Source organism: Hevea brasiliensis, chromosome 6, assembly GCF_030052815.1.
Source record: "Hevea brasiliensis isolate MT/VB/25A 57/8 chromosome 6, ASM3005281v1, whole genome shotgun sequence".
NCBI classification, from domain to species: Eukaryota; Viridiplantae; Streptophyta; class Magnoliopsida; order Malpighiales; family Euphorbiaceae; genus Hevea; species Hevea brasiliensis.
In genome coordinates this window covers 5,444,766-5,471,134 of record NC_079498.1, presented here as the reverse complement: position 1 = coordinate 5,471,134, position 26,369 = coordinate 5,444,766, and the positions used below count along the sequence as shown (strand labels likewise).

Below are 26,369 nucleotides of genomic sequence, written 5' to 3'. Positions count from 1 at the left end.
AATTTGTTCCTCAGACAAGAAGTCTAAAAGGAGAGTTTCAATGCTAAGCAACCCTTCTGAACTTCGAACTAATTTTGCATGTCCAGAGACTCGATCCTTTAGAATTTGGCATCTCTTATCAGAACAAGCCTTTCTGTTGTGGAGGACTGAAAGCTACTTGCAAAATTAGGAATTGAAAGAACCCATCGTTAGCATCCAAACAATTAACGCAGGGTTCGAATAAGTGCCTAGAGAAGGATAAAAAAATTGAACAAAAATATGTGAGTTGATGCTTGCATATGATTTTTGAATTTACAAAGAAATAGAGAATATTAAAACTCAGGCAACTGGCTGCAAGTTCAACCAAATCATGTATATTGATATGCACTGTGATTGCCACAATTCTGTTCTGAGCAAAGAAGATCAACTATATGCATAAATACATAAAACAACTAAACAAGACTATAAGGGAAACCCTGTGCATTCACTTGCTATTAGTACATACAAAAACAGTCCAACTTAATTTCCCTCAACAGCATGTATCGACAGCTCTATGCAGACTTAGAATTAGCATTAGATACTGTTGGAGCAGGATTAAAAATTTGCAGTAATAAATGGTTTTGCGGTTGCAGGAATCAAGACGTTCAGATTGATGATATCCTTGACCAAAGCTTAAATTAAGATTCAAATGATCAAGTAATCCAAACTTTGCAAAACTCATCCTTAAAGAGCTTGATAGCAGTGAAGCCAGAAAATGAATTTAAAGTGTTTTGAATTCTAAGGCACCAGCAATCATAGAGAAATGTATTTTTTCGGTTGAAAGATCGACTCTTTTATTTCATTCAAAGTCATATATACACAGAACTTCACCACAACTTCGGCTATCATTTTGCTTAAAATACAGAGCTGTTGCAACTGAATTCAAAATTTAATAAATAACAACTAATGCCAGCTTATTCCAAGATTTTCTGCTGGTCTTCATGCTTAAAGAAAAAAATCCTTCAATGTTGGAGCTAAAATGCCAGTACTTCAACAGATGCAGATTTTATATCATTAAGGCAAAAACATACACATAACAGGGATCCAATCACTCATGAGCAACTACAATCACCTGTTTTCCAACATTTCTACCCTTAAAAAGGCCTATGATGGCTCCAGGGCCCTTCTCCAGTCCTTCAACAATGTCTTCAATATATGTAATCTTCCCTTCTCTAATGTAGGGCAGCACAATATCCAAAAACTTGGGATATTGGGGATAATAATCAGGTGCTGCAAATCCTTCTAAGCGGACCCGTTTATAAACAATAGACATCAAATTACAAACACCTTCAGGCTGGTCAAGGTTGTACTGTGAGATCATTCCGCATACAGCAATGCGGCCATGGACTCTCATGTTGAGAAGAACAGCATCAAGCATTTTCCCACCAACATTTTCAAAATAGATGTCTATGCCTTCAGGGAAGCATCTGTGGCAGTGCAAAAGAAGTGTACAATTTGAATTTGCTATAATTGACATGAAGTTACAATAACAAAAATAATACCATCTCTCTTATTTTTTTATTCTTTTTAACCCTTTTCTCTGGTGTTAATGCAAATTGAAAACAAAAAGTACTCACACTTCTAACAGCCTAATGGGTTTTGCTTAAGACTTCCTAGTTTATGTCGGTTCCTTAAATTGCCTGATTCACTTTCATTAATATTTGAAAAATAAGCTCAATGGTAAGTCAAAATGTCAAGACTGCAAAGCAATTTTCATATTTGTCTTGATTAAGTAACATATTCTGACCTTTTCAAAGCAGCATCCAAGTTGTGCTCCTCTTTATAATTGAAGGCCTCATCAAACCCCAACTTATTCTTTAACAAATCAATCTGATTAGAATGACAAGAGGAGAAAGGGAGAATTCATTTAAGAGTCATTTCATCCTTGATCCATTTCACAGAGGGGTTAAAAGAAAGATTAAATGAAAGAAGCAAGAAACAAAAGCTAAAAAATCCCTACTCAATGCCTTCAAAATCTTCTAAAAATTAGTTCCTAAAATTAATGCATAGATTACTAAGCAACTAAGATAATAATTTATAATGCACATGTATATTTTTATCGTATTTTAATTATGCTACTAACTACAAGGTAGCTTTTAGTAGGATATATAGCATTAATTTTCATTAAAAAGGAAGAATGTAAGCTAGAATATTCAAAATCTAGAACCAAAAAATAGTTTATTAGTTATAAGATTGTCTAATCCTACAATTATTCTATGCTATAACTTCTAAGTTTCGATACATATGATCAATTTTTATACTGCAAAATGTTTGGAAATTCTGAAAGTAGCCAAAATGGTTTTAATAGAATTTTCAAATATATATATATATATATATATATATATGATATTACAAGAATAAATTTATGAAATTAGGTAGTTGGCATAAATATGTATATATACAGTCAAATGAAAATGAAAGAGAAAGCAAATCACCTTTTCTTTACTTCCAGCACTTCCAACAACATAACAGCCCATCAACTTTGCAAATTGGCCAACAAGCTGACCAACAGCGCCAGAGGCTGCTGAAATGAAAACACGGTCTCCTTTCTTGGGAGAAGAAACCTCATAAAAACCAGCATAAGCAGTCACTCCAGGCATACCTGAAAAGAAAAGGCATGGATATATATATGATATAGGACTATATATATATATAGGTAGAAAAGCTTAGATATGGGGTTATGAATTGGATTTTTTTTTTTTTTTTTTTTTGAGGATGAATTAGAAATACCTAAAAGGAAAGTATAGTTTCAAATAAACTTTCAAGAATTTGATTTTTAAAAAGAAAAAATAAATAAACCACTTTTACATGTTCAAATCCTTATGTATGTGGTATTAATTGAAGCTCATTTACTTGAGGTTTCAAATTCTCCATCCACACGCTATATACACGATGCAACAATGTTATGTAATAATCCAATGCAGACAGGATGGCTATTTCCACCAAGGCAGACTCAACTCAACTCAACTCAACTCAACTAAACCTTTATCCCAAAAATTTGGAGTCGGCTATATGGATTCGCTTTCTCCACTCTAAACGATTTTGGGTTCAACCAAGGCAGACGATGATAAAATATTAAGTATTATAGGAAGAAGTATAAGAATAAAAGGGAGGGAAAGACTGTTGCAACTGAAGGAGAGTAGTTGATGGCAGTTATAGAAGTCAATATGCAGCTGGAATTAATTAGATAAGCGGTTACAACTGCTGAAGTGTATAAAACAAGGGAGTTACCTTGCAACAGCATAAATGAAATCTCAGAAATAATATTCTTCTTCTCTTCTCTCTAATTTTTTCCCTAATTCTTCTCTCTTCCAATCCTCTTTCTTACTTCTTATCTCTCAATTACTTCTTCTTTCTTCTATTCTCCTAATTTCTCTTGTTAGGGATACAAAACCCTAAGACTTGGTATCAGAGCAGGTACGTGATGGGATTGATTCAATTCTTGGTTCTTGTGAGTCGGAAATATGACTAGATCTATAGTGGTGAGTTATGAGATGATCAAGATTGCTGAGCTAGAGGAAAAAAAGAGAGATCTCCAAGAGGAGACTCAAGGAATGAAGGAGGCGACAAAGAAAACTTCTCTAGAACTCAATTCTTTCAGGAAGGAATTCCAGGCTTTCATGAGCATTATGATGGAGGAAAAAAGCAAAGAAAAGGCAAAGGGAATTTGTAGCAGTGATGAGAGAAAATTTCCGATAAGAGTAGTACAACATGACCTAGAAGCATTACATATTTCCAAGGATTTAATCCAAAATTGTTTAGAGTGGAGAAAGAGAATCCATACAGCCGACCCCAATAAATTTTTGGGATAAAGGCTTAGTTGAATTGAGTTGAGTTGAGTTGATGAGGGCAAATTTGGTGTGCTTGAAAACAGGGGCCTGTTACCCATTCCTTCTCAAGGTAGTTCTAGAAACTCTAATAATTCTTTTAGTAATGAGGGATCAAACCCTCATTTTCCTAAGATTAAAATGATGCATTTTGATGGAAATGATCCAAAGGTTTGGATTAGGAAATGTGTTAAATATTTTGATGCGTATGAGGTGCCAAAGGATAAAAGGATTGGGATTGCTAGTCTGTTTTTAACTGATAAGGCAGATGCATGGTTTCGTAACTAGAATAGGGAGTCATTCTTGGGAGGAATTTGAGCAAAGTATTTGTGAGAGGTTTGAGGATCAAGGGTTACAAGATATTGTTAAGGAATTTTTGAAGTTAAGGCAGAAAGGAACTGTGGATGAATATCAAGATGCTTTTAAGAATCTAAGGATTAGACTGGAAAAGGTTATGCCACATTTGGGTGAATCCTATTTTCTTTTGGGATTTGTCGAGGGTTTGAAGGATGAGATGAGACTTATGGTAAGAATGATGAAACCAACTACTCTTCCTCAAACTATTGAGGTTGCTAGATTGCAAGAGCAGCTTCTGGATAATACTAGAAGGTACAAAGATCCTACTAAGAATTCTCATACCACTGTAATTTTTAGATCCATTTCTTATAGCAACCCTAACAATAGCAATTCTAATAATAACTTTAGTTTTGCAAATGCTAGCCGACCCTACCAAAAGTCCAGACCTAATTAGCTATACTGTTACCCTCCAGGACCACCTCTTGTTAATTCTCTTCCTAAGCCAAATTTTCCTTTGATTAAACCAATTACTAGCAGTCCTACCCCTGTTGTTACGGCTAATTCTTCAATCAACAAACCTTCCAATCAACCTAATTCAACCACTAAAACTAACCTAAGACCTTATTACAAGTGTGGGGAGAAGTTTATACCTAGGCACCAATGTGAACCTAAGACTGCAATGACTGTGTAAATTGAGAAATTAGAAGGGGGAAACGAGGAAGAAGGTTTGAATATGTTAGAGGAATCTCAGGAGTTGGAAAATATGGGAGAACCTATGCTGTCAGTATATGCTGTGGAAGGAAAGCAAGGGAATGAAACTATAAAAGTCTTGGGGAAGCATAGGAGTAGACAGCTAGTGATTCTTACTGACACAGGGAGTACTAATAGCTTCTTGGATAGAAAAGTTGCTAAGGAAATGAAGCTGCCGATGGTAGAGATACCAACTGCCAATATTTCTGTTGCTGATGGGAGGAAAATTACTTGTGAATACAAATGTCAACACTTTTCTTGGCAGATGTAGTCTCATCATTTCAATTTTGACTTGAGGATTCTGCAGTTGGGAAGTCTTCATATGGTTTGAGGGGTTGATTGGCTTAAAAGTTTTAACCTAGTTTTATTTGATATTAAAGCTTCAAGAGTTATATTGAGTGGTGATGGGAAATCGGTTGTCTTACAAGGATTGAATGATTCCTCTTCAGGATTTGTTCTGAAATCCCGTGATACTATTTCTGACTTACTGCAGAAAGGAGGGACTAATTTAGCAACACCTATTTTTTGTGTTTCAATTTCAAAAGTTGAGCAAGAGGATTCTATGGTTAATGCAGCAGTAGTGGATGGCGGTGAGGCTTTATAGTAGCTATTGCAAAAGTACCATAGTATATTTAAGGAACCTTAAGGCCTTCCACCATTTAGAAGCCACAATTATGCTATTCCATTGAATTTAACCTCTCAACCCATTAATGTAAGGCCATACAGGTATCCCCATTTTCAGAAAGCTAAAATTGAAAAGTTAGTTTTTGATATGCTGCCATCTTAAATCATTCAGCTAGTACTAGCCCATATTCTTCTCCAATTAGTGAAGAAAAAAGATGGGACATGGAGATTTTGTGTTGATTATAAGAAACTGGATGATCAAACAATCAAGGATAAGTTTCCTATCCCAATGATTGTTGATTTGTTAGATGAACTGCATGGAGCTTGTGTTTTTTTCCAAGATAGACCATAGAGCAAGGTATTATCAGATAAGAAAGCATATTCCAGACATACCCAAAATTGCATTCAGAACTCACCAAGGCCATTATGAATTCACTGTGATGCCTTATGGGCTTACCAATGCCCAAGCAACCTTCCAAGCATTGATGAACCACAAATTTCAGCCTTATTTGAGAAAGTTTGTTTTGGTTTTTTTTATGATATTGTAATCTACAGCCCTACTACGGAAACACATTTGCAGCACTTTGAGGTGGTGCTTAAGGTTCTTCAAGAGCAACAATTATATGCAAAAATGTCTAAATGTTCCTTTGGGAAGACTAAAGTAGAGTATTTGGGTCATATAATTTCAGGGAAAGGGGTAGCAACAAATCCAAAGAAAGTCCAAGCCATGATTACCTGGCCAACTCCTATTTCTGTTAATGAATTGAGGCGTATTTTTGGGCTCACTGGCTACTATCAAAAGTTTATAAGGAACTACGGCATCATCAGTAAACCCTTAACAGATTTATTGAAGAAAGATGCTTTCCAATTGGGTCCAACAACTTAGGATGCCTTTAACAAGCCCAGGCGGGCTATGACTGAAGTTCCTATTCTTGCTTTGCCTGATTTCATAAAAGCTTTTGTCATTGAAACTGATGCCAGTAATTGGGGAATGAGTATAGTATTGCAGCAGGTCAATCATCCTATTGCTTTTATTTCTAAAGCTTTTGGACCTAGATCATAGACTCTATCTGTGTATGAAAAGAAGCTTTTGATCATTACCTTTGTTGTCTCTAAATGGAGACATTACTTGGAGCAAGGTCAATTCTACATAAAGATTGACCATGAGAGTATCAAGCATCTTTTAGAGCAAAGGTTACATACTAGATTACAACAGAGGGGAATTTCAAAATTACTGAGCCTTGATTATAAAACTCTCTATACAAAAGGAATTGAAAATAAAGTGGCTAATGCCTTATCTTGACGGCCTGAGAGGGCAATTCAGGAAGTCAATGTATTGCAGCTGTCCAATTCTTCTGTTACACCAACTTGGATGTCCAATTTGATTAATAGTTATGAGGGTAATGAGAAAGCACTAGAGTTGCAAAGAACTCTTTCATTGGATCCTAATACACATCCTGATTATAAGTTGAAAATTGGAATGATCCTTTATAAGAATAGAATATATGTGGGGGCTGCTAAAGTTTTGAGGCAGAATTTGTTGACACTTTATCACAGCCCTACAATTGGGGGACATTTAGGGTTGCATGCTACTCACATGAGTTTGAAAAGACATGTTTTTTTGGCCTGGTATGTTGGCTGATATTATGCAATACATCAAAACCCGTGATACTTGTGCTAGGTGCAAATCTGAGCATTATGCTTCCCCTAGTTTATTTATTGCAAACATTGATTGGAGATTCCTACTTAACGTTGGCAACAAATTTCTATGGATTTCATAGAGCACTTGCCAAAATCAAATGGGAAAGATGCTATTCTAGTAGTTATTTGCAGATTGACAAAATATGCCCATTTCCTTCCCCTAACACATCCATTTACAGCTTCTTCAGTAGCCAAAATCTTTACAGATTTTGTGTTTAGGCTTCATGGCATTCCTTAATCCATTATTTTAGATAGAGACAAGATTTTCACTAATCTCTTTTGGAAGGGTCTCTTTAAATGTTTGGGTTTAGCATAGCATATCACCCTCAAACTGATAGGCAGTCTGAAAGATTAAGCTTGGAGTTCTACTTGAGATGCATGTGTCACTTGCAACCTTCTTCTTGGAGTAAATGGCTTTCTTTAGCAGAATGGTGGTACAACTCTTCTCATAACAGTGCAATTAAGATGTCCCCTTTTGAAGCTCTTTATGGGTATTCTTCTCCATTTCTGCCACTAATTCCATCAGAGTTGCCTAGTGTTGGGGCTATAGCTGAATACTTGGAACAGAGGCAGCATATGAATTATGTTCTCAAGGAGAATTTGTCATTGGCACAACAAAGGATGAAGCATCAAGCCGACAAAAAGAGAAATGAAAGGGAGTTTGCTATGGGAGATTGGGTCTATTTGAAACTTCAGCCTTATAGGCAATCTTCTATTGCCCTTAGGACTTCATTGAAGCTCTCTGCCAAGTGCTATGGTCCATATCAGGTGTTGGAAAGGATTGGATCAGTGGCCTATAGATTGCAGTTGCCACCTAGTTCCTTTATACACCCTGTTTTCCATGTTTCTATTTTAAAGAGGAAACTAGGAGATAAGATAGCTCCTTTGATAGAATTATTACCAACAATGGCAAAGGAAAGGGTTATTGTTGCTCTTGAGAAGGTTTTATGGACAAAAGTTATTGCAAGAGACCAGTAGCATGTGCTTCAAGGCCTTATTAAATGGGCTAATCTACCTGCTGAAGATGCTACTTCGGAAGATCAAGCTTCTCTTTTAGCTCAATTCACTGAATTTTTACATTCTTGGGTATAAGAATGTGGTATTGTTACATATTATAGGAAGAAGTTTAGGAATAAAAAGGAGGGAAGACTGTTGTAACTGAAGGAGAGCAGTTGATGGCAGTTATAGAAGTCAATAAGTAGCTGGAATTAATTAGATAAGTAGTTACAACTGTTGAAGTGTATAAAACAAGGGAGTTACCTTGTAACAGCAAAACTGAAGTTTCAAAAATAATATTCCTCTTATCATCTCTATAATTTTCTCCCTAATTCTTCTCTCTTCCAATCCTCTTTCTTACTTCTTGTCTCTCAATTACTTCTTCTTTCTTCTATTCTCCTAATTTCTCTTGTTAGGGATCCAAACCCTAACATTAAAGAAGATAAAGAAAGGAAGAAGAAGAAGAAGAAGAAGAAGGAGAAGAAGAAGAAGAAGAAGAAGAAGAAGAAGAAGACGACAACGAAGAAGAGGAGAAGGAGGAGGAGGAGGAAGAGGACGAATAGAAGAATAGAACGAAGAAGTCAAGAAAGAGCAGGAAATCAGAGAGTAAGAGATATAGACTGCTGATTTATCAAAGAAGATATAGACTGATGATTTATCAAAGAAGATTATTATCTTTTTTTTTTGTCAGAAGCACATATAGAACACCATGTCAGAAAATATTTTTCTTAAGTAGACCAATGAAATTATCTTACTGCCTCAAATGAATATAACAAGGCAACCAAACATTTTTACTTTGGGGCTCAGATCCTGCCATCCTGGATTGCAAAATATTCATTAATTCAATTTCATCCATCAAATCCCAAAGCCAATCTAACCATCAAGATAATACCCATGTGATTGCTTTATTTAATTTGTTATGTTGTATGCAAAAACAAAGAATAATTATATGGAAAACAAATACCACATTTATGGTAACATGCAATTCATGGTACTGCAGAATCACATGTTCAATCAAAGCAATCAAACTCAAACAAAAACTAGCTCTCAATTAATATTGCTGACACCACATACAAATGTTGCAGAATTCTCTGTGACTTACCAAGAATTCCTGTATAGTATGAAAGGGGAACATCAGTATGCTGAATTTTAAAGAGCGCTTGTGGTGTTGTGATGAGACTGTACTCTTCCCATCCAGTTATTCCCCAAACCAAGTCCCCTTCTTTAAAGTCTGGGTTTCCTGAATCCAAAACTTTAGCCACTCCATACCCAGTAAGTGGCTGCGTGTTTTCATCAATACAAATTCAAAACTGGGATTACTTGTGGGCTATGGATGAAAAATTAAAAGGGGATTATACATAACAATTTTTATATTTCCCCAATTTGATAGCATAAATAAAACTTGATACTCTAAGAGGGGGGCCTCAGCTAAAATTTAAGGAATTTCAGATAGACCACTATAAGTCTAAAACCCATTGAAATAACTAAGAATAAAGAAACTGAAGCAATAGAGAAAGGAAACAGAAGAGAAACAAATGAAAGAGCTTACAGAGCCTGGAGTATAGGAGGAAAATGAGCTGGAAACCTCATGTTTCCCCATCAAGATTCGCATGTAAGGATCACAGGAGAGATAGAGATTCTTGACAAGAACACCATTAGAACCTTCTGGTACCTTGAGTTTTACAGTACCAGTGGTGAAGCACATGTCAGATTCTTGAGGAAAACCAGTCACATAGTCTCTGAATATCACCTGTTTGTTGCTTACTTCACCACTAAACGCCATCCTCTATCTCTTCTCTTCCTGCAATTGTTACTGCCTACACAGTGGACCGGGGAGATGGCAATTCCACTTGGGCTTTATAGTAGGTTTGTGAGGAAGGAAGTGGAAATAAAGATTAGATTTTTAAAGCAATAAGGGAGGTATTTTTGGAGATTTTAAACTTTTTTAATTTAATAAATTAGTGAGTTAAAAAAATTCTAATACCCTTTTTGTTTTTAATTTACATTCTTACCCTCCATCTAAACATATTATTGGGTTGACTTCATCTAAATCTCTCATTGTTGTCAAAATATAATTTATTATAAATATATATTTTAATTAGTAAATTGAAAATAAATAAATAAATAAAATTTAAATATTTATAGGAATATAGTTAAATATTTTATTTCCATATTTTACTCTTCTTTAATATAAAAATCCGAAAGAATTAGAAAATATTAAAAAATATAGAGAAATAAATTTATGTACATCAACTCAACTCAACTCAACTCAACTAAGCCTTTATCCCAAAAATTTGTTTTGGGTTAAATCCTCGAAATGTGTAATGCTTCTAAGTCATGTTGAACTACTCTCCTCCAAGTTAATTTAGGTCTACCCTTTTTTCTTTCTATCCTCTAACCTAATGTGCTCTACTTGTCTAACTGGAGCCCTCGTATGTCCGCGCTACATGACCAAACCACCTCAATCTCCCTTCTCTCAACTTATCTTCAATTGGCACCACTCCTACCTTTTCTCCGATACTCTCATTACTGACTTTATCTAGTCTAGTATGGCCACTCATCCACCTTAACATTCTCATCTCGCAACTCTTATCTTAGATGCATACGACTCTTTCCAACACTCACTACCATATAACATAAAATTTTCCTTTTAATTTATTGGGAATCTTACGATCACATAAAACTCCATTTCCACCATCCGCTTTAATCCTATGACTAACATCCTCCTCACATCCCCATCTACTTGAAGGATGAGCCTAGATATTTAAAGTGATTACTTTGGGACACCCCATTCAAACTAACTCCTTCCCTATCACAACTTGCAATGCATGTATTTCTACTTAACTTAAAACCCTTTGACTCTAGAGTACTTCTCCAAAGTTCTAGCTTCCTATTGACTCCTTCTCGTGTCTCATCTATCAGAACAATATCATCCGCAAACATCATGCACCAAGGAATACTCTCTTGTATATGTTTCGTCAGTTCATCTAAAACTGACGAAATTTTGAACTTTTGCATTTGAGTGAAAATAATAATAATAAAATAGTGCTCATAAATTATAAAATTAAATAATATTTAACAATTTTATTTTTTACAGGTTTAAATTTTTATATTTGTATAATAATTAATACTTTACTTTTTGTATTTAATTTTAATTATTTTATTATTCAAATATATACTGACATATTTAAAAAGAAATTAGTTCATTATTTCATATGTTATTTTTACGACTTATTTTGTCTATTTCAAAATTATATTAATTAAAATATATGTTCTAAATTTGTAATGAAGAAAACGTAAAAAGATTATAAAATAATAATTAACTTTTTAATTTTCTTTTGAAATGGAATAGTCAAATTTTAAATTAATCTCAGATTAATTACAATATTAATAATCTTTTTACATGTAGAAAATAAAAATTTCCATAGTTTTTTATATAATCACATTTACATATAAAAATAATTAAAGAAAATACTTGTTATTAATATTAAGGAAGGGAAATCGATTAAAAAAATAATTAAGTAATTTCCTATTAATATGGATTAAGATTTTTTATTAATTATTTTATAAATGGTAATAAGTATAAATTTTTTTATTAATTTTAATTATTAAATAATTTGCTTTTAATTTCTTCTTATAGCATGTTGTGCAGCAATTAAAATGAGTAAAAATTAAATTATTAAGGAAGGGATATCAATTGACAAATAATTAAATAATTTTCTACCAATATGAATGGAAATTTTTGTTAATTATTATGTAAAAGGTAATATTTATTATAAATTTCTTATTAATTTAATTAATAATTAATTTGTTATTTTTTAGTAGGTCAGCTTCTTCTCATAATATCCCATGTGGTAATATTACAAAGATTTTTTTTTTTTTTTGCTTGCTTTAGAAAGTAGATAGATCTATTTTATAACATGGTCTTATTGTAACACCCCATTTGTATAGCCTGGTATATTTCGTTATTCCGGTGACCGGTGTCGGTCCGGACAATAAAGGGGATTAGAACCACACTTAAGACAACTAGAGAAGCTATAAATACAAATAATTAGTAATGTCCAATTAGTTAAGTATAAACAAGAAAAATAGAACATAAAAAGTTAAACGAGCCGAGAGTCACAGCGATGGGTGACTTTCTCGGAAACGACTGCGAAGTCGTTTTAAATTCAAATTTCGAACCGTAAAAAGTGACGCTGCTGTCCTTAGGACCCTTATAAACACAGTGGAAAAGGAAAATCACGAAAAATAACTTTTAAGCCAGTCAAATAATTAGGTCAGGGAGCTGGAAGAAATATGGAATTAATTGCAAACCAGGATGAACCGGCGAGGGGCAATTTGGTCAATTGACCCCGAGAGCTGACTCCTAACCTAGTTGTCAAATAAAATCGGAGAAAAGAAACTTTCGTAATTGAAAATTAAATTAAAGAACTAATAGAAAAATTAAAAAAAAAATGAAAAAAGGAAAAGTCAAAAGGTGATGACATCATGCATGACCTCATGCATGATGCCATAAAGAATGTAATTAATTTATTTATTTATTTGCATTTTTGGTATTCCATAAGACTTAAAAATTCAAAAAAAAACTAGAAAATCATTTCTTCTTCTTCAAAAAAACGTTTTCATCTCTCTCTCACTTTTCTCTCCCAAGGTTCCTCCATTAACAAGCTTTTAAAGCTTGAAAAACTTAGATCTTCCTCACAAGTTTCAACCCTAAACCCTAAAAAGCTTCTAAGTTACCCTAGAAAAGAAGATTAAAGAACAATAGGAGGGAAGAAAAGTGAAGGAAAATCAAACTTGGCAATTCAAGAAAATTTGACAAGTGAGGTTAGTACTTGTTTTCCTTTCTTTTCTTCTTTAAGCTTTGAAAATAAGTTAAGATGAGTCTAAATTGCATGAAAAGTTAAAGAAAATGATAAGTTATGAAAGGACAAACAATTTGGAAGCCATGAGGGTTGGGGGAAAGTGATATGTTTCACTTTAATAAATCATGCATGCAAGTCAATCTAAGTAGGTAGGTGTTAGTGCCACACTTTAAATTGCATGAATGGAACAAATATGTGAATTAGGGCTTTGAACATTAGGGTTTAGAGACCAAAAATGTGAAAAACTTGTAAATGGTGTCTTTGACCTAATGTGAAGTGAAAAATGGTCATTTGTGACCAAATGAGGTGTGTTAGAAATGTTGGAATTAAAAGCCAATTCAGATTAGATAAAGTCATGTGCTGGCAGCATGACCAAAACCTCCTTTAAGGGACCAAAAATGAAATTTTACAAGTCCAATGGATATGGGACCAATTAGGGATGAAAATAGGCACTAAATGACACAATTTTCATTTAGGAAGCCTGCCCAAAAAGTGACTAAAACCTAGTGAACAAAATGGCCGAAGTCGGAAAATCGCAGGCTGCCTCTGCACAAACTGACCAAATGAACAGTGTTCATTTGCTCATAACTCGAGCTAAGCAGTTCAAAATGACCTGAAATTTTACCAGGGGTTAGATAAGATATAGATCTAAAACTTTTATGAAGAACACCAACCCAAATTATGCCATTAACCCAATCAAATTACTGAGCAAAGTTGGTGACCTGAATCTGCAGAACTGCAGATTGCCATATGAACAGTAAAGTTTCAATGGCTATAACTCTCTCTAGAAAACTCCGATTTAGGCGATTCTTGAACCGATGGAAACCTAAGACATAGTAGAACATTTCATATGAAGAAAATTAGACCAAATTATGGATCTAACTTGATCAAATTGCTGAACGAAGATGGAATCAATAATCTGCCAGAATAAAATTCTGCAGCATGAACAGTAAACATTATTTGCTTATAACTTGAGCTACAAAACTCCAATTGGGTTGATTAAAAAAGAAGAATAAACTTAAGACAATAAGGAACATTTTCTATGAAGAAAGTTTTGCCAAATTCTAACAGTAAACTGACCAATGAAAAAGTACAATTAGGGACACCAAAACTGAAAATTGGCAATTTTGCCTAAAAGACCTAAGTTTTGAGAAAATGAGCAAAACCAACAAGTTTGGTGACCAAAATGTGGTATGTGGGTAAAGTTGGAATTCCCATACCTATTAAGCCTTAGAAAGTCAACAATTTGACTTGAATAGTGCAGTAAATAGTAACCCTAAACACAAAATTTCAAGAACGTCAAATTTAGCACGTTAGAGCTAGGTAAAAGTGAAGTTAAATTTATTTTTGGATTTATGTTAAATTATGGTACTGAAACACTGTAAAATTGTGTGTTTCAGTTGAAAGGAATACCGAGAAAGAACCCGAGCAACTGAGTCTAGGCCAAGAGGCGACTCGCTTGAGGTTTGTGCACAACGTATACTTTTTATAATTATCTTCTGCATACTGTGTTGAATAATATGAAATATTGAATTATGGCATCTTATGATGTTTGATTTAAATTGTGAAAGTTATTGTGTATATTTGAAATGAAAATGTTTAGCAAATTGTTAAGATAAGTTTTGAAACCACAGTGTCATGACCATATATTTGGACACCTCACTAGCACGACTATTGGGGGTAATTAGTTTCGAATTTTGATTCCTTCTCTAGAGAAGTGTTGAGGTGTGTCAGTAGAAGAGGATGTGAATGGATATCCATATATTTGAGCTAGCTAGCCTTGTGATGTGATTTCTCTTTAGCCTCTGGCTATTGAGATTCTATTTGTTTCGAATGGCATGATCTAACTGTAGATTTTATGAAATGTGTTTTGATTCTTCGAAATGAACTTGGTTTGCATTAAAATTTCATAATTCGTGTTTTGTGTTTAATGCTCATGTTTAGTCAAATTTTTGAATAAATGTGATTTATATTTTGCATAAAGATTATTTTAGTATGTTGTGCACCACTGAGTCCTAGTACTCAGCGATAGCTTTTATTGCTGTCGCAGATTTAGAGACTAGAGGAGCAAAGAGAAAGTCTTGAAGATTGAGGATCATTCAGCTTGAAGTCTTCGGGTATAATTTATACCCTAACTGTAAATACTTCTTTTGATGTATGTATATTGCACATAAATATATGGACATGTAAAAATGGGTCTTGAGTAGTTTGTATAAAATTTGTATAAAGTTGTAATATATATTGTAGTTTGAAACTCTCTTAATGTAAATTTTGTAAGAATGTATATAAATTGTTTTGTCTCTAATGAAATATGAGTACAACTATTTTATTTAATTTAAATGAAATGTATTGCTAGTATGCTGAGGATTATTGAATTTTGAACTTGAGAAATTTATTGAAATGATTGTGAAATTGATTGAGTTTGATTGTGAAATTGAAGTAGTAGTTGAGAAAAATTTTTAGAAGTGCTTTTTACAAGTATTTGAAGAACTGATTTCTCAAAATAGAGACAGAACTCTGTTAAAATTTTTATAAAATTTGCGGAAAAATAAAATGTGCCAAAATTTTCAACTAGCCTTCCACTTAATTTCATGTTTTAAATACTTATTAGAAATGCTCACCACTTATCAAAAATAAGAAAATTATTTTAAAATCCCTTATAGCGTACTTAATGAGTTATCGGTAGGTGAAGTTCGGTAGTTCATTAGGTATTCTATGGGATCATGTTATGCCTCACAGAGGGGTAAGGTGTGACATGTTTTAGTGGTATCAGAGCAAGTTTTTGAAGTATGTTTTAAATTGTGAATTTGTGTCTTTTCTTTGTTAAGTATAACTGTTCAATGTCCATAATTGTTACATACAGTGCATTACATCATGAATATGAACTAACGGAGGGAAATCTCCATTTGTTATTTGTTCAGGAGATACCCTAACTTCAGATTGAAATGGAAGAAGGGGATCGCTCAGTTGAGTAGTCTGTTGAAGTTGAGGCACAAGGGGAAGCCTTAGCTTTACCGAATGTTAGTGGGTCAGCAGCACCAGCCCCACAAATGCCACAGTTCCCTGCACAGTTCGCACAGCAGATGGCTGCGATGTTTCAACAAATGGCTGGGGGTATGCCTGTTCAAGCCCCACCCCAACCACCTGTGACACAACCACTGCCTCCAGCCAGACAGTATGATAAGTTATTGAAGTATGGGGCTGTAGAATTTAAGGGTACAGTGGACCCTTTGGAGGCAGAGCAATGGCTTGAAAGAATGGACAGAGTATTTAAGAAGCTGCACTGCCAAGATGAACTGAAGTTTGAATACTCTGTGTCGCTACTACAAGGGGATGCGTATGATTGGTGGAAGACCATCCCCCACAGCTTGGTTGAACCACGGTCTTGACACTGGATGACTTCATCGAGAGTTCGCATGTAAATACATCCCAGATGCATATGTTGATAAGAAACTGCAAGAATTTTTGAGTTTGAAACAAGGAAATCGATCAGTGGCAGAGTATGAGAGGGAGTTCTCCCGCCTGAGTCACTATGCGGGGAGTCTCCTTACTACCAGCAAGGCAAGGTGCAAGAGATTTGAGATGGGTTTGAAGCCCAGCATAAGGATGCAAGTTGTGGGATTTCGACACAGTAACTTCTCAGAGCTTATATCTCAAGCACTTGAACTAGAGAGAATTGAATCAGAAGCAACCCCAGTGAAAGAAAAATCAGAAAAAGCTGAGAAATCAGAAAAAAACAAGGGGAAAAAATCAGTTGAACAGAGTTCTGGTGCTACCTCTGGAAAGAGAAAGAAATTTAGTGGACCTAGCATGGGTCAAGGTGGAAGATTTGGTAGGGGCAGATTTTCTGGACAGAGACCCCCTAGGTCTGGTCAGCAGTCGAGCAGGGGTTCACATTCTGCCCGCCCCTGTGAGACTTGTGGCAAGATTCATGGGGGGGAATGTTATTGGGCCACTGGAGCCTGCTTTAACTGTGGAGGCAAGGATCATTTAGCAAGAGACTGCACTAGTGCTCCGTCTTCGAGATATGGTCCACTCTCCTACACGCCGAGGATCTATTCGAGTCCCGCTCCCGCAGGTTCACGATCGGTTGGCGAGAGGAAGAGGCAGAGGTAGAGGCACCGCTGCAAGAGCGTCGAACGCTTGGTCGGCCAAGACAAGGAAGTGCTTCAACGGAATCTACACAATGAGACAGCGAGAAGAGGCTGAGACTTCTGATGTGGTAGCTGGTACATTCTCTATCTCTGATCAAGAAGTATTTGTATTGTTTGATCCGGGTTCAACCCATTCATATGTTAGTGCTAGCATGGTCAGTTCACTTGCTATTCCATGTGTGCAAATGGGTTTTGAAGTGCTAGTAACTAGTCCGTTAGGACAAGAGGTCTGGGTCAACAGAATTTGTAGAGACTATCCTTTGGTGATCCAAGGACATGTTTTCCTGTTAGACTTGATTGAAATGCCCTTCAGAGAGTATGATATCATCTTGGGCATGGATTGGTTAGCCAGGCATCACGCCATGATTGATCAGATCAAGACAGTCACTTTTGGTCTCCCTTTGTACGGTGATGTGCTAATACATGGGGAGAGGCATTTACTGCCATCAAACATCATTTCGGCTGCACTAGCCAGAAGAATGATCAGAAAGGGGTGTGAAGCATACTTGGCACATGTAATAGACACCCAAGTGGGGAGTCCAGCACTGAAAGACATCCCTACTGTATGTGACTTTCCGGATGTGTTTCCCGATGAATTGCCAGGATTACCTCTAGAAAGAGAGGTGCAGTTTGAGATTAATATTATGCCTGGTGTGGACCCAATCTCTATAACCCCATATAAAATGGCACCTGTAGAATTGAAAGAGTTGAAAGTGCAGTTGCAAGAATTGCTTGACAAGGGCTTTATCCACCCTAGTGTGTCACCTTGGGGAGCGTCAGTGTTGTTTGTAAAGAAGAAAGATGGCACTCTCCGTTTGTGTATTGATTATCGGCAGTTGAATAAGGTGACAATAAAGAATAGATATCCATTGCCTCGCATTGATGACTTGTTTGATCAGTTGAGGGGTGCAGCTGTGTTCTCCAAAATTGACCTGAGATCAAGTTATTATCAGCTGAAAGTACAAGAGCAGAGTATTCCTTAAACTGCCTTTAGAACCCGTTATGGCCATTATGAGTTCTTGGTCATGCCATTCGGGTTAACTAATGCTCCAACTGCTTTTATGGATCTGATGAACACTATCTTCAGACCATACCTCGACCAGTTTGTTGTGGTATTCATAGATGATATATTAGTCTATTCGAGGAATGCAGAAGAGCATGATAGACATCTGCGGATTGTACTGCAGATTTTGAGGGAGAAACAGCTATATGCCAAATTATCGAAGTGTGAATTTTGGCTGAAGGAAATATCTTTCTTGGGGCATGTAGTATCAGAAGAGGGCATTAAAGTAGTTCCAAGTAAGATTGAAGCTGTCCTTAATTGGAGGCCACCCAGAAATGTCACAGAAATTCATAGTTTTCTGGGTTTAACTGGATACTACCATAGATTTGTGAAGGGATTCTCCATGTTGGCATCTCCATTGACCAAGCTGCTTAGAAAAGATATAGAATTTTAGTGGATGGACAAATGCCAGTAGAGTTTTGATGAATTGAAGAGATGTTTGACTGAAGCTCCAGTCCTGACTTTACCTACTCCGGGTAAAGAATATACAGTATATAGTGATGCTTCTCACAATGGGTTAGGCTGTGTATTGATGCAAGATCGAAATGTCATTGCCTATGCATCATGCCAGCTAAAACCGCATGAGAGGAATTATCCAACACATGATTTGGAACTTGCAGCTATTGTGTTTGCTCTTAAGATCTGGAGGCACTATTTGTATGGGGAAAAGTGTTACATCTATACAGATCATAAGAATTTAAAGTATTTGGGCACCCAAAAAGAGCTGAATTTGAGACAGAGGAGATAGTTAGAGTTGATAAAAGACTATGATTGTCTAATAGACTATCAGCCAGGGAAAGCTAATGTTGTGGCTGACGCCTTAAGTCGCAAGACTATGGCAAGTCTACGGGTTACTCCTTTGTCTTTGGTACATGAGTTGAGATCATTACATGCCAGCATAGAGATTAATGATGATGGGCAGACAGCAGTTGCATGGCATGTACAGCCAGTGTTGATTGATCATATTAGAATGGCCACTCAGAATGATCAGAAGTATCAGAAGCTATTGGAAGAAGTTCGGCAGGGCAAGAAACCAGAATTCTCAATCAGATATGATGGTTTACTGCTACACCAGGGCTGAATGTGTGTTCCTAATGATGTTGATTTGAGGCAGATCATTTTGAAGGAAGCACATGAGTTTCCTTTTGCCATGCATCCTGGTGGCACAAAAATGTATAGAGGGCTAAAGGAGCATTACTGGTGGATGGGTATGAAAAGAGATGTGGCAGAGTGTGTATCCAAATGCCTAACTTGTCAGCAAGTGAAGGCAGAGCATCAAGTACCCACTGGGTTGTTACATCCACTACCAGTACCAGAATGAAAATGGGAAAGAATAACAATGGATTTTGTAATGGGACTTCCGAGGACATTGAAGAGTCATGATGCAATATGGGTCATTGTGGATAGACTGACCAAGTCTGCTCATTTTCTGCCAGTCCGGATGGACTACAGTTTAGAAAGATTGGCCAAGTTGTACATTGATGAGATTGTGAGACTGGATGGAGTGCCAGTATCCATCGTATCAGACAGAGATCCTAGGTTCACTTCTAGATTCTGGGGTAATCTTCAGAGAGCCCTAGGAACTAGATTGAATTTCAGTACTGCATTCCACCCACAGACAGATGGCCAGTCTGAGAGGGTAATTCAGATCTTGGAGGACATGCTACGGGCTTGTGTGATTGAATTTGAAGGCAGTTGGGATACACACTTGCCTTTGATTGAGTTTGCTTACAACAACAGCTACCAATCAAGCATTGGGATGCCTCCATATGAAGCTTTGTATGGCAGAAAATGTAAAAACCCGTTGTGTTGGGATGACGTGGGTGAAAGAAAGATGATTGGACCCGAAATTGTTCAACAAACTGAAGAGAAAATCAGGGTGATTCGAGATCGACTTAAGACTGCATCAGACCGTCAGAAGTCTTACATTGATTGAAAAGAACAGATATTGAGTGTGCAGTGGGTGAGAAAGTTTTCCTCAAGGTTTCTCCTTGGAAGAGAATTATGAGATTTGGTAGAAAGGGGAAACTGAGTCCTCGTTTCTTTGGGCTATATGAGGTTCTGGAAAGAGTGGGTCCTTTGGCATATCGTTTGGCACTACCTCCAGAGTTGGAGAAGATACATAATGTCTTCCATGTGTCTATGTTGAGGAGGTATCGATCAGACCCATCTCATGTACTACCAGTAGAAGAAATTGAAGTGAATCCAGACCTCACCTATGAAGAAGAACCAATAGAGATTCTGGCTTATGAGGTGAAGCAGCTACGAAACAAGCAAATACCGTTGGTAAAATTGCTGTGAAACCATCATTCGGGCCAGGAGGCCACTTGGGAACGAGAAGAGGACATGAGAAGACAGCACCCACAGCTGTTCAGAGATTGATACCAGGTAAAATTTCGAGACAAAATTTATTTTAAAGGGGGGGGGGGGGAGAATTGTAACACCCCATTTGTATAGCCTGGTATATTTCATTATTCCGGTGACCGGTGTCAGTCCGGACAATTAAGGGGATTAGAACCACACTTAAGACAACTAGAGAAGCTATAAATACAAATAATTAGTAATGTCCAATTAGTTAAGTATAAACAAGAAAAATAGAACATAAGAAGTTAAACGAGCCGAGAGTCACAGCGATGGGTGACTTTCTCGGGAACGACTGCGAAGTCGTTTTAAACTCAAATTTCGAATCGTAAAAAGTGACGTTGCAGTCCTTAGGACCCTTATAAACACAGTGGAAAAGAGAAAATCACGAAAAATAACTTTTAAGCCAGTCAAATAATTAGGTCAGGGAGTCGGAAGAAATATGGAATTAATTGCAAACCGGGATGAACCGGCGAGGGGCAATTTGGTCAATTGACCCCGAGAGCTGACTCATGACCTAACTGTCAAATAAAATCGGAGAAAAGAAACTTTCATAATTGAAAATTAAATTAAAGAACTAATAGAAAAATTAAAAAAAAAAAGAAAATGAAAAAAGGAAAAGTCAAAAGGTGATGATATCATGCATGACCTCATAAAGAATATAATTTATTTATTTATTTATTTGCATTTTTGGTCTTCCATAAGACTTAAAAATTCAAAAAAAAACTAGAAAATCATTTCTTCTTCAAAAAAAAAAAAATGTTTTCATCTCTCTCTCACTTTTCTCTCCCAAGGTTCCTCCATTAACAAGCTTTTAAAGCTTGAAAAACTAAGTTCTTCCTCACAAGTTTCAACCCTAAACCCTAAAAAGCTTCTAAGTTACCCTAGAAAAGAAGATTAAAGAAGAATAGGAGGGAAGAAAAGTGAAGGAAAATCAAACTTGGCAATTCAAGAAAATTTGACAAGTGAGGTTAGTACTTGTTTCCCTTTCTTTTCTTCTTTAAGCTTTGAAAATAAGTTAAGATGAGTCTAAATTGCATGAAAAGTTAAAGAAAATGATAAGTTATGAAAGGACAAACAATTTGGCAGCCATGAGGGCTGGGGGAAAGTGATATGTTTCACTTCAATAAATCATGCATGCAAGTCAATCTAAGTGGGTAGGTGTTAGTGCCACACTTTAAATTGCATGAATGGAACAAATATGTGAATTAGGGCTTTGAACATTAGGGTTTAGAGACCAAAAATATGAAAAACTTGTAAATAGTGTCTTTGACCTAATGTGAAGTGAAAAATGGTTATTTGTGACCAAATGAGGTGTGTTAGAAATGTTGGAATTAAAAGCCAATTCGGATTAGATAAAGTCATGTGCTGGCAGTATGACCAAAACCTCCTTTGAGGGACCAAAAATGAAATTTTACAAGTCCAATGGATATGGGACCAATTGGGAATGAAAATAGGCACTAAATGACACAATTTTCATTTAGGAAGCCTACCCAAAAAGTGACTAAAACCTAGTGAACAAAGTGGCCGAAGTCGGAAAATCGCAGGCTGCCTCTGCACAAACTGACCAAATGAACAGTGTTCATTTGGTCATAACTCGAGCTAGACAGTTCAAAATGACCTGAAATTTTACCAGGGGTTAGATAAGATATAGATCTAAAACTTTTATGAAGAACACCAACCCAAATTATGCCATTAACCCAATCAAATTACTGAGCAAAGTTGGTGACCTGAATCTGCAGAACTGCAGATTGCCATATGAACAGTAAAGTTTCAATGGCTATAACTCTCTCTAGAAAACTTCGATTTAGGCGATTCTTAAACCGATGGAAACCTAAGACATATTTTATTATATATTTTCATTATTACTAAAATTAAATAATTCAATTCATCATTAGCAATTTGATAAATTTTTATTATATTAATAACAAAATATATTATATTTATACATTTTAAAATAATATTATTTTCTCATTAATTTAACATATTTTTCTATAATTTATAAAAAATAAATATCAATTTATATAAATTATGAGATAAAATATAAAAATTTCATGAAATTTAAATTATTTTTTAAACAAAGTACTTTAATTACATTTTAAACAAAATAATCATGAAAATTACTCTTAGTAAATATATAAAAGAATTAAATAGTTATTTTAATTAATTATAGCATAAATTAATTAATAATTTATTATTATGATAGGTAAAAATTTATTTAAATTAAATTAAATAAGAAAGAAATTTTAATTTAAAATTAATTTAATAATAATAATTTATTTATTTAAAATATAATTAAAAATTAAATAAAAAATAAAAATTATAAATTACCCATGCATAGCATGAGTATTATGCTAGTTTAAATAATATTACTATTTAATCTCCATCATTTTAAATTCATCAAGTCTATGAATAGTCTCTCTTTTGACTAACATGGCTAACAGAACAGTTAATGGAACAATTTAAAGAATAAAAATAAAAAATTAAATAGCCTAAGAAAAAAACTAAATAGAATATTTTTAAAAATAGAGGATTAAATAATTAGTTTTATTAAAATATTAAATAATAATTTTCTTTGTAATTATAATTTTTCTCAAGATACAAACAAAACAAAATAAAAATAAAATAAAGGCAATTGTCTTCCATTTAGATTTTTTTTGTTTAGATCTGGTTTAGAATGGACTCAAAACACGAGAGGAGATATGATGGACTCACCTGTTAAATACATAGATTTTACATATTTTATATCTTAAATTCATAGTAAATCTGACTTAAGCAAGAATTTCCTCTCCCATTCTGCAAATCTAGATGGAACACCATATACATTTCATTTCAAGCAAATTTCCTAGCACTTTAAAAATGGACACATCTGCTCGCATATCATGTCCAACATTGTAGATCTCCAGGGGCCAAAAAAGGAAATCTTAAGTTCATATATGCACCCAGGATATAGTGAAAAATGAAAGCAAGGCTCCAGATATCGTCTGTAGGGTGTTTCTGTGCTTGCCACCGTGGGAGGGATTCCCAAATTTGTGTTGCCAGTTAAAAATAGATACAAATAATCAAAATAAGAACTCCAAAACTCGATTTAATCTTTTGCTTAGTATATGGTGATTTCAATCAATAAAAGATCCTACCTGAAGCTTGTATTTTTATTCAAAAGAGATCCAGCACTAAAATTGTTGCCTGCCAAATTCCTTGAAAAGCAGAGAGAAATTAAATGAGTTTTCAGGTTAGTCCTCATGAAAGACAAAAGAACTTATATGTGTAAACTCACAATTCTTTCAGATTAGGTAGCAAGCCAAGGAATTCTGGAATAGTTCCACTCAAGCTGTTGTTCTGTAAATCTCTGCATGTACATATAATCGACCAAAATAAATCAAAATGAAAAATGAAACCAAATTGAGCTGACTAATAGTTCTATTCAGCTTCTTCTTTTCCATTCTATTCGCATATATTGAAGAGCATCCATTAAGCTGAAATTTGGGAGTGGCCCAGAAAGTCCATACCCTCTAAGATTCCTGGAAAATTTTAATTGCCAAAGTCATGCGGAAGTAAATATACTGGCAATTTGATCAAACTCCTATCTCATATGCACAGAAATGGAATAGATAGAAGATTTAGACTGCAATTACTCGAGGCGAAATATCAATACTGCAATTGAGCATCCCATGCATATTTTACTGGAAGACATGGGTCACTCTTCCATTCCTGTAATATACTGAAACCTCCTTGCAAAGCAGCTAGCCCCTCCACTATATTCAAAGAAAATAATATGTCAGTTTTTATATATGTATGAGACTAAACTCTATAGTTTCAGGATACTGAACACTCACCATCTTTACCAGATGTTCCAGTTAATAGATCACTAACAACAAAAAGTTCCTAGGCGTTTAGGATCGGATGGAGACCATTGGTAGGAAGTAACCAAAACACAGTTGCGTTCGAAGCAGTGATGTTTGGAAATCTCAATTCAGTAACGCTGTTGTAATGTGGGACAACAGGTTCAGAGGTAAGAACCAAGGCTTGGGACAACAGGTTCAGAGGTAAGAAGCAAGGCACTGTCCTTAGAGACTACAAAAGATCTCTTTAGGAGAGGAGAGTAGTCTGCTTCCTTATCCGCTTCAGCAAAGTACATGTTCACGTATATGGGAACTTCATTTGTTGGTAGCCAAGGGAATCCAAAGTCCATTATAGGGGCACCAGCACTAACAGCACCAAGCAAGTGAGAGCTTTCGGAGGTGATCACTGGTGTTACGGGTAACCGCACCAAGCAAGACAGCTTTGGGAAGATGATCACTTGTGTTGAAAACAATAGAATCTTCTATTCAAGTAATTATCACACGATCATTTAAAGGTTCTGGTGGATGCCAAATTCGATCATACTCGTCAATTGGATACCTGAAAAGGGTTCCCCAAAAGCAAAGAGTGGTCATAAACAGAAATTTCAACACTCTCTGCAATCCAATTCCATGAAAACAAAAAGCATCCTAAATTCAGAGTTGATCATATGCAATCATAATTTTTTTTTATTTTTTCCTTTGCCGTACAGGTTATTTTTCCAGGAGGGAGTTTCCTGGAAACCTCTATGGACTTACTGTGTGCCTAAATGCCTAATTTGATTATGTTCCCCCACTAAAAATAAATATAATCTTTAACCTTGTTTAAGAGAACTTTAACCTTGTAAACTAAGCATCATTATCTGATAAACAAACTTTTCCAGTTCAATTGGAGACTAACGAAGGGAATAGAGAGATGCAATGTATAGCTGACAGTTGAATTTATTCCAAAAGAAATCCTCTTTTGCAAGAACAAAGATCAGCGCGAGCAGCATACATTTCTGCAGCCAAACTCCTCACTTCAAGTGCTTACATGAAGGGGAACTGGTCAGGTTTCGTCTGCGCTACACATACACTTATAGCATACCCTTTAGCAAAGTAAATCGCCTCATGAAAAACTTCTTGGTCAATTTCAGTTTCCACCGTAGTCCAGAAGTTCCCATCAGTTTGCAGCTCAAAAGTAGGGGCCTGGTCATAGTTTCCGTAATAGAAGGTTGCGCTAAGAAGAACTTTTTCGTCCTTGGTTGCATTGATAGTGTAGCAATTCCTTTTTCCTGCAAAGAATACTCTCAGTAAGCGCAATGGCCTGTAGCTGTGTTCCACTTGAACATCCTGACTCTTGCCATTGGGCATGAAAGAACCATCTCCAGTCCACTGGATAGAGTTAAGGTCGATGTAGGAACCAGAAGATCCACAGTCTATGCTCACATTCCCTGCAAATAATTAAAGAGTTTGAAAGAAATGGTCAGTACCCAAAAGTTGAAAGGAGTAAAGAACAAATAAGAGAGGAATTTTTATGCTTGATTGCAAGCTGAACAAAACGTTGATATTTCAGAATGGCGTAAGAGCAGCAGCAGAGGTAGATAGCTAGCCATGGTGAGGCTGAAGAAAGCAGAGGAAGGTTAAATTTGAAGCTTTATTTATAGAGTGTGGCCACTTGGTGCCGTTACGTGGGGTGCAATTATTATAAAAGACAGCCCCGTCAACAGGGGTGGAATATGAAGAATCGGTCTGACTTATTTAGCAAGCAAGAAAAGGAGCCAAAGTGATCTGTTGTCCAGCCGTAATCATGTTTATTACAAAGACTTTTGAATTTTTGTTTTTTAATGGAGTTTATGCTTAACCAACAACTCTAATGGAGTAATCGTAATCTT

The 26,369-nt window shown here is 35.5% G+C and overlaps 1 protein-coding gene and 1 long non-coding RNA gene across 3 annotated transcripts; both read right to left on the bottom strand.

The window, feature by feature from the left end:
* Positions 1 to 786: 786 nt before the first annotated feature.
* Positions 787 to 10,102, bottom strand: LOC110651916 (NADP-dependent alkenal double bond reductase P2). The gene is made up of 5 exons (XM_058148295.1): positions 9,763 to 10,102; positions 9,316 to 9,493; positions 2,454 to 2,620; positions 1,766 to 1,848; positions 787 to 1,445 (listed from the first exon to the last, which is right to left on the bottom strand). The coding sequence occupies exons 1-5, from the start codon at positions 9,994 to 9,996 to the stop codon at positions 1,067 to 1,069; spliced, it is 1,041 nt and encodes a 346-aa protein (XP_058004278.1). The 5' UTR covers positions 9,997 to 10,102; the 3' UTR covers positions 787 to 1,066.
* A 13,169-nt stretch (positions 10,103 to 23,271) lies between these two features.
* Positions 23,272 to 26,140, bottom strand: LOC110665648 (uncharacterized). 2 transcript variants are annotated; one of them, XR_009149372.1, is made up of 5 exons: positions 25,493 to 26,140; positions 24,502 to 25,057; positions 24,166 to 24,411; positions 23,934 to 24,005; positions 23,272 to 23,853 (listed from the first exon to the last, which is right to left on the bottom strand). It is a non-coding gene; the product is annotated as an uncharacterized LOC110665648 (long non-coding RNA). The 2 variants fall into 2 exon arrangements; XR_009149371.1 differs by having other exon boundaries at positions 25,529 to 26,140.
* Between the last annotated feature and the right edge of the window lie 229 nt (positions 26,141 to 26,369).

Coding starts and splice junctions, on each gene's coding strand:
- LOC110651916 (XM_058148295.1), bottom strand. CDS start 9,996: ATGGCGTTTAGTGGTGAAGTAAGCAACAAACAGGTGATATTCAGAGAC. Junction 9,494..9,762: donor CCTCCTATACTCCAGGCTCT/GTAAGCTCTTTC, acceptor GAAAACACGCAG/CCACTTACTGGGTATGGAGT. Junction 1,849..2,453: donor GTGCTGGAAGTAAAGAAAAG/GTGATTTGCTTT, acceptor CATTCTAATCAG/ATTGATTTGTTAAAGAATAA.